This window comes from Quercus suber, unplaced genomic scaffold (assembly GCF_002906115.3).
Source record: "Quercus suber isolate HL8 unplaced genomic scaffold, Cork oak 2.0 scaffold_18, whole genome shotgun sequence".
In the NCBI taxonomy this organism is placed as follows: Eukaryota; Viridiplantae; Streptophyta; class Magnoliopsida; order Fagales; family Fagaceae; genus Quercus; species Quercus suber.
Window position 1 is genome coordinate 2,077,615 of NW_027069483.1, and position 13,799 is coordinate 2,091,413.

The window sequence follows — 13,799 nt, forward strand, 5'->3', positions numbered from 1 at the left end:
TTTTTTATTCCAGTTAATTCTTTTGTTAATGAACAATAGGTCATCTAACCAAGAGAGTTATTGTTCATTAGCAAACAATTTTTTGCTAATGAACAATAACTTAGAGAGTCTATTAGAGCAACATTTTGTGGGTTTACTCTCCAAATTAAAGAGGATTTTGGGTTTAGAGAGTTTTTTAGAGATGTTCTAACATAGGCTAAGTATACCTTTAATAATTTCATTTCTTGTGAAAATCTTTTATACGTAGCAAGATTGGTGAAACTCCCATCTAGACTAATGCACGACTCACTCCTCCATGACAGTGAACTACTCCATAATGCCACATTGTATCAAGACTCAAGAGTAGTTAGATGTCTTACTATTAGTTGATATCAAGATCGAGTGTGGTATTGCACCTGGCGCAATTATGAATTACCCCCTCTCTACTCACAAAAACTTTTTACCATTTTCACTTTTTTACTTGCTCATTTTTTTATTCAATGGTTGAAACTAAAAATTACTTTTTTAAACTCTCAATCGTAGCCATTGGAGACTTAATATCTCCAATGTTGTTCATCATGTCAATCAATTGTCAACCCCTTATTCCACACTTTGTACAAGAGTCCTAAAAAACATATAAAAATAAAATGTTAAATATATACCACCTTTATTTATTTTCACATGGGCAACATGTCAGCCACCCACCCTAATTCCCTAGGGTAGGCAATATCTCTTGCCCTTGTTCATTGTTCACCTTGTTAGCAATCCCCACCCTATTTATTAAAAGTACAAATTTAGTCACCCAAGTTAATGCCTTGTCTCCTGCAGTCTCTCCCCTTTCCACTATATTCTCATTGTACCTATATTCCCATTATAAGAGCGGATAGAAATGAAGAAGCACTGAGAGATAGAACAAAGGGAGATATATGTATTCAGTATTGGAAATAATATGACGTAGTTGATGATCACTAGAAAATAAGTAATTCAAGTATAATCTTACTCTCATATTTCCTTCATTTTACCCAAAAAAAAAAAACAAACAAAGCTTTGTTGATGAAGAGTAAATAAATTTATTGAGGTGTTGTGCATAGATTAAAAAAGAAAAATGGAAAAATTGTTGAGGCTAACGCAGGGGGGGCTTTGGTTGAGTTTAGCGATTTTTTTGCTAAAATGAGGTTTTGTTAAGGCTGATGCCAGTGCCCAACGTCTCTTTCAATCTCCCCACCAGAGCTCTCAAACCAGTTCAGGAGAGTTACAGAAGCTTGCTTTTGCTGCTCTGTACAAGAGGGTCAGTGCTCTCATCTTCTCTTTCAAGCCATGGTTTGGGTTTCTCAAGGGAAGACTCAATTGGGTATCTTCGTAACTAGCTTTAGTCCTGGTTCTCTGCTCTGGGCTTGGCTTGGCTCATTTTTGCCCCTGGTTGATGATCTGGGACCTTGTTGAGAAAAGCATTCTATGATTTTCTTTTACTCTCACCATCCAAACATGCCCAGGAAAAAAAAATAATTAAATTTTTTTTTAAATTGGAGAAAGACAAAGAGCCTGATGTATCATGTATGCATGTACTTGCGAATATTAAATAGCTAAAAATAGAAGAAAAAAAATTATCAATTTAAGCTAATAAGCATATTTAATAAGAATATTGAGATTGATGCGACTGCTTTAAGTTACAAATAAGTCTCATTCTAATGCAATTATCAACAAAAAAAAAATCATATTCTTGTTCTATTGCCATATAATGGATCCAGCAGTTTCCTTGCACAATGCAGCAAGCAAAGAAGGTTTCAACATCAAAATGACTGCCACACCAACCATTAAAATATGCTGAGTCTATAAACACAACTTTTGTGTCACAACTCAGATGTGGTCAACTGAGTGACGTAGAAAAAAATAATAAGAAGAAAAGTGATTGTTCCATGTTAAAGCTTGTCTATCACTCACAGTCAAGTACATCAAAATTGTGAGGAACCACTAAAATACTCCACTGGCTTTTGGAAGTTAATCTTTCGACTAAAGAACATAGAGGTTAAAATATTCCACTGGCTTTTGTAAGTTAATCTCTCGACTAAAGAACATCTTAGAGGTGTCTCTTTCACCTTTTTGGGTGGATTAGAAGCGAGGTTGTGTGCGCATTACTCTCAAACACAGGCAGAAAGAATGTAAAAGGTAGTCACTACAAGGGAAGAATGCACCATGATAAATACTGCCCAGCACGCAATTGTTAAAACTATGCACCAGATGAGTATAGTAGATTACAAAAACCTTAGAAATCAACATGACAACAACTTATAGGAGCTTATAACTTAACAGACCTAAATCTAAACTCACGTTCAGTACAGGGAAATGGGGGAAAGATATGGAAATGGAAGGAAATCAAGAGAACAAAATAATTTAGAGCGACCTGGGCCACAGGACACCTCATGCTTCTGCCGAGCAAGATGGCAAATCACTACTCTGGCCAAATATGTCAGAAATTCCATTCCAGTTCTTTTTTTCTCTTGCTTCCCAGTATCCACCCATATACTGATAACAACCATCCTCATCCTTCTGAAACCATCTTGGCTGCCACCCTCTCTCCTGCAACTTCCTTGCCTGTATCACAAAATAAAAAGGACCTGCTCAAGGTGCTTGTTTCATGATGAAAGAAATGGAAGGACTTAATGTTTAATGAATTCCACTCATCAGCATGAACCTCAGAAGTTCATTCCCTGATAATCAGAACTGCAGAATATGGTCATTTTCTACCAAAATGCAGTCAAACAGTGGACACCCAAAGTCCACACTTTAGGTTCAAATGCTTATTTTTCTTACGTTATTTAGGCTACTGCAGAACACATTATCATAACTAATGATCAAAGAACATCAAAATATTACAAGTTCACTCTAGTAGCCAATTATTATAAAAATTATGATTGGCTAAAGAATTTTGAAAATATCTGTAAGTATTGAGGGACGGGAAGAAATCCACAACTAGTAAATACACATACCCCCCGACACATACAGCAGAGGATGTAAAGGTGAATACCTGTCTCTGCAACTGCTCGAGTCTTAATTTCTCCGCATTTCCCAATTCATATTCTCCATTCTCTAGATGTCTTTGATCTGGCCTCAGCCTTGAGTCAGTTGGAGGCAATTTCTCTGATAAGCCAGGTGTCAGTTCATTTAAGGTTATTGCAAAAGGAGAGAGATTGTATCTTGTCTTGGTAACATATTTATCCCTTTCCCACAGCAGCACAGCTTCTGTCATTGGATCATACCCCTTAGGCTTTGTAGTTGGGTCTCCCAGCACATAATACATTGCCTCGTCCCACTTCCCGACCAACATAGCTACCTTCTCTCCAGTACTGTTGTCTTGCACAAATCCATGGACCTGAAATTTTATAAAAGAAATTGATTGATGCTCACCAGTAATTAGCAGAGAAAAGTAAATGAAAAGTCAATTATACTTTTCCCTTTTTATGACTATGAAATTTGGTAAGCACAGTTCATGCATACAGGACAGTTTTCTGAATGACAACTTAGCCTTTTTCCTTCCAGCAAGAAGAGTGCAGGGGGTGTTGTGTGGAAGGGTAGCACTAAATTTCCTGTCATGTTATGAAGGTGCAAGCATGTACAATTTTTCTCCCTTGGCCTTCAGTGATATAAAAGTTTTCATATGACTTGCCTATAATGATACTTTATGGATTAAAGCAATTAGGGTAAAATCACCAATCTCCTCCATTTCCCTTTTATGTGATACACAGAAGTAGAACACCCATTACAAAGATAAAAACTCTGAAAGGATCAAAAACAAAGTACTGTGAAGAAACAATGGGAACAAATGTTGTTTACCAGTACTGCTTGTAAGAGCATTCGCAGCAGTGTAGCAATAAAGCTATATTGCTAAAATTTTGCTCCACAAACACAAAAAACACCTCTGCAGCAGTGGAGCTAAATCTAAAAATTTTAGCTCCATTGCTACCGTGCACATCTATTTATAGATGTGCCCTGTTCATGAGAGCTAAAAATAAATACATTATTTTATTCCGTCTTTTTATTAAAAAAATTCCACTTGCTCTCTCATTCACTCTCACTGTGCCTCTCTCTCTCTCTCTCTCTCTCTCTCTCACATCTCTGAACTTCATCTCTCTCAATCTCACTCTCTCAGCTCCGGTATCTCTCTCAACTCACTCCGGTATCTCAGTCACTCTCACCATTCCTCCACAGACCCTTCTTTCTCAGAGACCCATCGCCGATCTGCACGAGCCCAGCCGCCACAGACCCATCGCTGTCGACCCACGTTCGGCCGCCGACCTGACCCATTTCGGCCTCTCCTCTATTTTTGGCGTTTCGGTTTTGTGTTTCGGGCTGTGCTTGTGTTTCAGGTTGTGCTTGTGTTTCGGGCTGTGCTTGTGTTTCGGATTTGTGTTTCGGGCTGGGTTTGTGTTTCCGGCTGTGATTTTTCTGCTTTCTTTTTTTTTCTTCTTCAATGGTTTTGATGGGCATGGCAGAGTTGTGGTTGTGCAGTGATTTTTATGAGTTTGATAGTGGTTGTTGTTGTGTGTTGGTGGTTGAATGAAATATTATTTTATTATAGTGTTTATATTATTTTATTGTGTTAAAAGCTAAAATAGATCCACTGTTATAGCATGTATGTTGGTAAAATAGATAAAGTAACTTTTTGTGTAGCTAAATAGCTAAAATTTTAGATGCACTGCTGCGAATGCTCTAAGGTAGTTTTTAAGCTTTGAATTGTGTAATTGTTCCAACATGCTTGAAAAACAGATCTCTTATAACGTGTCTATAAAATGGAAAGAGTAAAGGGTGCCTGATATTATGTCTTTTACCTGATGTGGATTTCGGTCTATGATAGACTGCTCCTTGAACTTGAGCTTGCATGAGTAATTGCCACTGCCCTTGATGCGCATGGTGCCATAATGGTCACAATAGATTTTACCTAGGATGATATTGTATATAGAAGTGGTAACCTTGCTCCACTGAAATGTCTCTCCATCCTCAAACTGCAGAGTAAGGACACCTACAGGATCCAGCTGAATAGAACGTCCCCAAAACTTCCCTTTAAGATTGGAATCAGCCCAGAATTTCCAGCCCCTTCCTTCACAGTGACAAGCAACAATCATTGGGTGGTGACTCACCTGAGTGGAAGCTGCTTGTTAGACAACAATTAGTGTTTTACAAAACATGTGCATCCACTGTAACACTGAAAATGAGGCAAGGCAGACATGATTTCAAACTAATCTTTCCAATGTTCTCCATGGTTCATAGGTAATTAAGACTATTAATGGTCAAAAACTTTAAAGAAAAACAAGTTAGAAAGAAGAGAGAAACATTACTTTTTCAGAGAAAAAACGGACTCCTTTATCTGGATAATCTGCCTCATATGTCTCCCCTAGGAGAGGATTGAAGGGCTTGCACTGCCGACCTTGTGTAGATGAATAACCAGATACAGCAAAAGCTGCAATGTTTAAGATTCTCATCAAGTCATTTCCCTGCAACACAAAAAATTCATAACTTAAGTCATGAGTCTCACAATTATATCAAACCAGTTATGAAATAAGGAACACAAGAACCATTATAAATTATTGAGAAACCACTCATGAACAAATCTAGAAGAAGATAATTTATGATAAGAATGGAAACATGAAAAAGAAAGTTTCCCAGCAGCTTCAGCTCACAATTAATGCTCTACGAGGATTAAAGAGTATGAATGATAACAAATGAGAAAAGATATCAATTTCCCATCATGTGTGTTTGGTAGAAGGGAAGGAATTATTTTTTATTGGGAAGTTACATGCATGCCTAATGGGTCTTGAACCCATGACCTTACCCTCTCCCTAGAACTTATAAGGGGAGGAGGTGCTAGTTGAGCTAGAGCTCATTGGCTAGAAGGGGTGGAAAAACTGGAACATGGAACATAAGGTTGAGAAGAAGGGAAAGATGTTGTAATTTGTACCAATATAGTGTTATAACCTTATTATAACAGATGTAATGTTTGTTCCATTGCTTGAAATTAACACTTGAATTTCACTTATAGAGCACTACAATGATATATTCATAAATAATACTAATAGAGTTAAAATATGGTTTTATTTTCATATTTAATAAAACCATGATATAAAAAAGTTGTCATGTGATGTGATAAGGTCAATGTAAGGGTACTCTTCCAGATAAATCGGTATAAGGTAAACCCATGAATTTTGGGAAAATAGTAATTTTTTGTCACCCCATTCTCATTCCTATTTTTCTCTTCATGTTAGACAGGTAAGAAGTTGTGGGCCAAGGTGGAAAACACACCCTCCACACACGCTTCCTTCCTGTTTCCTTTCATACCAAAGGGTTGAAAACAGCAATCAACACAAACAAATAAATAGTATAAAAATAAAAAATAAAAAAAAAAAACAGTAAATCTCAACTCTTGTCTTTTTAGATTTCATTTTCTATTTTTAATTTTGACATTACATTCTTCATTAAATCCAACTTTCTTGAAACAATTCACAAACTTGGAAAACCCCAAAAGGCTTAGGTTGGTGAGGGGAGAATGTATTGCCTTCAGAGAAAACTCTCTGCCGTGTCTTACTATGAGCTGTCAGCAGCCTTTGCACTATGTGCTGCCCTCCTTTACTATATCTTCTCTTATAATGTTGAAATTTATTGTAATGTTTGTCTATATCATATCTTATAAATTACATTAAGCTAGTCACATCAATTTTATAACAAAAGATGTAGGCATCTATACCTACCATATCATCTTGAACCAGAACTCTCCAACTAGATGAACCATAAGTAGCACCAAAGCCCATATAGAAATAGAAATAATGTTTGAGCCTAATCAGCCCAATCAGGAAGTGCAGTTTAGGCTAAATTAAAAACTTTGTACTAATTCCTTTTCCTAATTTAAACATGGAGAACAGACCTTCTGGCTAGTAGGAAAGGCTGTACCTCTCCCCAGTAGGAAGTGAAGGGGTTCAAGTCCTTGGATCCCCACAGCAGCAACTACGGGTAAAAAGAGATTGTGACCTATGAGCCAAGGCTTAGCTTAAAACACTAATCTCAACCTTCCCAACGCCCCCCCTCCCTCCCCGAAACAAAAAAGTGCATCTGGAAATTTTTACAGTGGGCAAACTCTACTCAAGATTCCTAAGTAAGAAATAAATAAACTAAGGCCAGCATCTCAACTACCTGGAATATAAATGTAACTAGGACATCATGCTTTAAATCTGCTTTGCGACAAAAGAAAGCACAGCTGAAGACCTGACCTGCTTTCCCCATTCCAGTGCTCGATCAACCAAGTATGAATACTCCAGATCTTCAAAGCACTTTTGCAAAGAAGACAGTGGTTCATTAAAATAAACCGGAAGACAAACTCCAGAGAGGTCCTTTCCAATATTATCCTTGATAATCGACCACAAGCCAACGGGCTTCTCTTTCTCCTTTGGTTCTGGCAAATTATCCCTTCTTTTGACATATGGATATTCAACAGCCCTTATCTCCTTCTCAAATCCACGCAAATGATCAGACAAGAAAGAATCTCTATCATATATTCCATTTCCCAGAGAATCCCTACTACGATGTGAAGCACTTCGTAAGAAATCTGAAGACAAAAAATCATTTGTATCAAAATATGTTCCATCATCTTCATCTGTCTCAACGTCTGCTCCATCTTGACTCTCATTATCTGCACAAGAGTCTGATGCGCTGCCCTCTGACATGACAGAATAGAAATCTGTAACATGAAGATCAGAAAATGAGTAGATTGTATATTACTTACCAAAAGAAGAGAAGGAGTAGATTGTAAAACTGTATATACATACGTGCATATGTGAAACTATGGGAATGAAAATTTTTGAATAATCTCACTGAGTTCCCTTCTTGTAGAAAAGGAAACATAAAAGACTGGTTTGATGGCCTAAGAACATACCAATGAATCCCAACCTTAAGAAAATGAAATACATAAGGTAACACTTTTAACCCTATATTTGGATGGAGAGATATGGGGTATAGAAGAGAAGAGTGGCCAGAGTATATACTTGTCAAAGAAAAAAGAGCCTAGAGTATAGAAAAAATGTACCAGGCATGTTTAAAAGCTAGGACAGCAGTTTATGTAAACCGAGCTCTCTGATGTTTCATTGGACAATTTGAACATATCGTGCTCCAGTTCAATGATTTATGTTAAGTGACTATTAAGAAAGATTTCTAAGATCTAAGAGCATCATGTAGTTAAACCAATAAGCTCTATCTCAAATGGCATTTCCTCTTTCCACAATAATGGGTCTTGGGTTCAAGACCCAGTGGATGCATGTGCCAGTTAGCAATAATAAAAATAACAGCATCATGTAGTTTACTTGAAGCACTTCAGATGCAGATTAATGTAAATGATCAGTAACTTGACTTGTTCTGCATGTAATACCCGGAATGTCAATGCATTCATATTCTATGAGAGATAGACTGCTTAACGAACTTTTTTTCATATTAGGTCAGACCAGGTTTAAGAAATATGAATTTATCAAAATGCTATGACCATAGAAAGCATAACTAACCACTAAATCTTCTGTTCCCTTGTCCACAATATGATTCACGTTCTTTTGTTTCATCCACTACAGTGGTTTCCAGCTCTATTTTCTCAGTCTGCAAAACAAATTTTGAAGAGAAATTATTCCTTGAACTAGGAATTTTTGTCAGAATCTATTCATACAATAGTATAATTAACATAACATGAAAAGTTGAAACAGAAAATATCCACTGAAGAAAGTAACTGTGCGGTCAGGGGCAGAGCAGGGATTTCGTGATTAGAGAAAAATTTTTACTAAGACCACTGAAATTGACAATAAAAGAGATAGTAAAATGAAAATAAAATATTATAAACCAAGTGACAAACTAAGATTTTATAGAACAAAAACATTATAGTATGATTTAAAATAAATAATTATTATGATTTTTTTTATTAAAAAAAAAACTAATTTTAAATTCTTGAAACTTTTAGTTATAGATTTTTCATTGGAGTAGTATTTTAAATTTATTTAAACTTTGATAAGAATTTCAGATAGAGTAAATTATCTTAATAATTGGTGAATCACATGGCTGAAGCAATATGATATTCAAGACTTACTTTGAGCCACTTGGTGCAATCACAATGTGTAGGATACAACTTCTATCATATGGTACTATTTTTTTTTTTTAGGGGATAAGTATATAGTACTAGAATTATGCATGTAGGATGCATAGATTGTAAAATTTTCATAATTAACATCAAAATTTTACAATCTATGCATCTATCAAAATTTTCATAATTAACATCACTTATCAAAAAAAAAAAAATCATAATTAATATCAAAGAAAACATTTCAATGATATAATTTAAATCGAAACAATAAAATAAAAGAAAAATAGTAATAAAAAAGGAACAAAAAATTATTTTAAGTTATGTGGGGGAAAACAGAGTACAGGATCAAGTTTTTATTAAAGTAAAAATAGACAAAATTTAGCTACAAAATTGGTTGTAGACTTAAGCTACAACCTTACTTAACATATTTTTATTGGATTTGAATTTTGACAAATCCATTGTTAGATTACATCTTCTTATATCCCCCATACTTGCAAACAATTTTAAAAAATTAAAGATCAATAGCTATTTCATCGATAAATTGTTTAAATTGCAAGTTTTTGTCATTTAAAATTATGCATAAAATATAAGCTTATAGATATATAGTAAATAACATCCGATTGACGCAAAATTTATCATGTATATTAAGAATGTAAAGAACATGCAATTCAACAATTAAATTTTCAAAATATGTAATAATGTTTATTTTATTGAGTAAAACTATAGTCTTATGCTATAACTAATTTTGTAGCTAAAATTACAATAGATTATTAAAATTACAACAGATTATTAAAATAATTTAAATAGATAATGAAACCCATTTTGAATTTTTTTTAAACTTTTGGTAATTGAATTTTAATCAGAACAGTATTTAAAATTTCTTAACACCTTGGTGATAGAGTTTTGTGAAGAGAAAACTATGTTAATAATTTTTTATGTACTTACAGTACTTCATAATGGCAAAAGCACATTGTATGATGCATAGTACTTATGCTGAACCATAAGACCCAACTTTTATTATTGAAACAAAAAATCATGGTAGATTATTAAAATGATATAAAAAAAAATTATAAATATTCTTTTAAATTTCTAAAAACTTTTGGTAATATAATTTTAATCAAAGTACTATTTTGAGATTTCCAAAAATTTGGGATTAGAGTTTCACTTACAGCAAACAATATTAATAATTTTAATGTATTTATAATGCACCATGGCATAAGGAGAGGCCACCCACTTGGAGCAACACAGCTATAGGACAACTTTTATTATATACCATGTGATATGATTTACTCATAGACAGCTGCAAATATTTGGTAGTCACAATATAAGAAACTTGCAAATGCCAATACTAGCTCTGATTAAATTATTAGTAGTTGAATTTTAAATCATTAAAAGCCCCAATGTAATAAAAACAAAGAGAGCTAAAAAGCTTGTGGATAAGATTCTTGGGGTTTTGAAGTTGCTGCATCAATTACCTTATATTTACATCAAACACCAAAACCTGCTTTAGTGTGATTGCCAAACAAGTCACCAATAAAAATTAAGACATATATCGTCTTAAGCCAAAAATAAGATAGATTACCATGACAAAGTTCAAAAAATAAACAGGAGCCACCCAGCTCAATTCTCAAGCAACCACAGTATGATTTTAAAGATTGTTTTAGCAGGGTATAATGCACCAAGAAGGAGAATGGAAGCAAGACAAATACCTCCAATTGTCTCAATGTTTCCAACAACATAGCATGTTTGTAATGAAGAGTCTTCAACTTGTTTTGCAACTCAGAGACTTCTAAGAGCATGACTGATTCGCAGTCTTTGATGGCTGCCTCACCAATGCCTTCCTGTAATAACCGTAATCGAAGCTTCTCTGTCGAAACAACTACATCTTCAGCAGGTGCAAAATCATTGCTACTCAACACTCTAGGGAATAGCTCTTTAGCAGCCAGCAGTGACTCAATCCAGGCAGATCTGTCCTCCCTAGATACACAGCGTAAGTGGAGAGTTTTTGTCCCTGTAAATATGGAGAGCCTTTTATCGTCTGATTTGCTTGCACGAATCGAAGAAACCTGTAAGGCATACATCTGGAAATTTCAGCAACCACTAAAACAAAGGAAACTACAGGAGATAGAGATCACAAGCATACACTTAAATGTACATATTCACACCCAAAACAAAAAGGTGAGGAAGTATGAAAACGTATCTGTATCATGAGCATATGGGTGAAAACATCCAACTTTAATTCTAAAATACAGATTGGGTCTATACGCAGAGCTTGTCTATAGGAGGGCCTTAGGCAAGACACCATAATCAAACCAAACTTTCATAGATCACATTTATTTGATCAAGGAAGTAGAAAGTGCACTACTGAGATATCTTTTCCTTCGGCATAGCTTCTTTCCCCATACCACATTTCAGACATCCATATAAACTAGATTTACTGTTTGCAATAGCTAGGATGCATGTATAAGCTCTTAAAGGGGTTGAATATACCACCAAAACATTTTCCCTACGTAGGGTTTCTTAATCAGAATTGCACATGTTTGGAAATGCATTTCAATTTCAAAAACAAACAATTTTTTATGATGACACGGACCCTCACCAAGGCAGGGCCCTTTGTACCCAACCCTAGGGAGTAAACCACAGATACACGACCCCACCCACCAGAACCAGGTATTACCCACCAGAACCAGGTATTACGTAATCCACAGGAACTCATAGTGGGGATTTGAACCTAGGATGTCTGAGTCTATAACTCGTCCGAAGTCTCCCACCACTAGAATGCACCCTTAAGAGTAATAATTTGAATACAGAGAAAGGAAAGCTAGTCACTTGTGCATCAATGTGCATGCATTGTAGTCACTACTCACTATAGTAGGCTATCTTCACTGCAGTTAATACGCTTCATTGTAATCAAAAGAATGCTCTTTCTCCACTCGAGGGTTTTTCCCAAATTTATATTAATTTTTTTTTTCCAGCTTTCCACTTGCTTTAACAGTTTCTAGAAATAAGCTGCTTTTGTGTGTGCATGTAGCGGGTTAACTTTCTCTGCCAATTTCTTTACAAACAATTTGATCACTGCAAATTTTGGGCTTCTGCTGCAATACCTATGCTGAATAAAATTGCATTAAGGTTAACAATTGAACGAACTTTCAAGTTTATTCATTTCCAAACCCTCTAAATTATGCATACGAACAAGCTGGTCAAACTAAAACAGTAACAAGATACCAAGCTCCGCACCCATCAAAACAAACGGCCAAATATACACAAAACCAAAAATACAAAAATACCAAAAAAAAAAAAGTACGGACCAGTTAGACACATACTTTACGTTTGCTCCAAAAAAACAAACCGTATCATCATATTTAAATAATTTTATTAAAAATAAAAAATAAAAAGCAAACCTTCAAATGCACTTCGCCGAAAGGCTTGCATTGCTTAACGGAGCTACCGAAGCGGTTGCTGCTATTGCTACTCCAATTGGCTTTCCTCATATACCTGATCGAGTCCTCGCCGATCACTCTGACTCCTTTCTCTCTCGCCGGACTCGTCAAGATCTTGTCCGGACCGTGAATCTTGTAGTACGAAAGCACGCCGTCTTCGAGCACGAACCACCTCCCTCTCCATCCTTTCCCATAGTTCACCCACTTGTACACAATCCCAGCCACACTGCCGCCGCAGCAGCCACCATTGCTGCTGCCGCCGGCGCTATACACCACCGAATCCGCGATCGCGTCTTCGCCGTCGTGGTTCGCCGATGCCGCCGCGGCGGAAGCAGCCGAAGCCGATACTCTGTCCGATTCGGTACCGGCCGACGAGACCTGCGCCGAGGGGCACGGTTTCACGGCCTTCACCGACGAATCAAGCCCTAACTGATACTGACCGCCCGATTTCGCCGCCAAAGGCGTGGCTCGGTCCTTCTCGATCGAAACCGGAGCAATGCAGCACAGCGGATTCATCTCAACTCAATCGCTCAAAAAACAAAGAAAAACGCTACCGCAAATTCCACTGCATATATATCATCGATCAGTGATCATAGACAGTGATGATGAGTGCAAAGCGAAACGGAATGCTCCGATTTGAGGAGGGTCGGGTAATGTGGGACCCGATCGGAGCTAGAAACAGAGAGAGAGAGAGAGAGAAAAACGAAACGTATCGGAAATGACATAAAGAGAGAGAGAGAGAGAGAGTGTGTGTGTCTGAAAAGGACGAAACGGGAGTTGAGAAGTGAGAGAGGAAAAGTGGAGGAGAGAGATTATGGGTAGTTATAAAGGAGATTTGAAGTGAGAGTGAGAGAGGTGAGGGGAGCACAGCACAGCACACAGATCCCATTTAAGGCAGTGGTTCAGTAAATTTAGTACTGGGCACAGAGTGAAGCGTGGCCTCTGCCTTGGTGCATTTAATTATTTTGTTGCATTAATTTATAGATTAAAAAAAAAAGGACTAGTAGTTGTGTTTCAACTTTCAAGTTTCAACTGTTAACAAAACAATGCATGGGTTTGGTGCTCAGGTTTTGTTTTTTAGTTGAAAAATTGGTGAGTTAAGTTATGAAGCTCTCTTGCTAAGTCAAGTTAGTGTAGTCACTTACAGTAGTTCAATTAGTAAAAAATTTTATTATTGAATAAAAATTTTAAAACTTAATTTTAGTCTACATCAAAAATTGATTAGTGTCTTAATCTAATGATAAAGAGTTATTATTAAAAACAAATATCATAAATTAAAA

General features: G+C 36.2%; 1 protein-coding gene across 1 annotated transcript; it reads right to left on the reverse strand.

The window, feature by feature from the left end:
• Nucleotides 1–2,159: 2,159 nt before the first annotated feature.
• LOC112020845 (oxysterol-binding protein-related protein 1D) lies at nt 2,160–13,458 on the reverse strand. The gene is made up of 8 exons (XM_065760964.1): nt 12,481–13,458; nt 10,789–11,145; nt 8,517–8,604; nt 7,236–7,702; nt 5,313–5,468; nt 4,806–5,114; nt 3,005–3,349; nt 2,160–2,571 (listed from the first exon to the last, which is right to left on the reverse strand). Exons 1-8 carry the CDS (start codon nt 13,033–13,035, stop codon nt 2,398–2,400), a joined length of 2,451 nt encoding a protein of 816 aa, XP_065617036.1. The 5' UTR covers nt 13,036–13,458; the 3' UTR covers nt 2,160–2,397.
• Nucleotides 13,459–13,799: the final 341 nt, after the last annotated feature.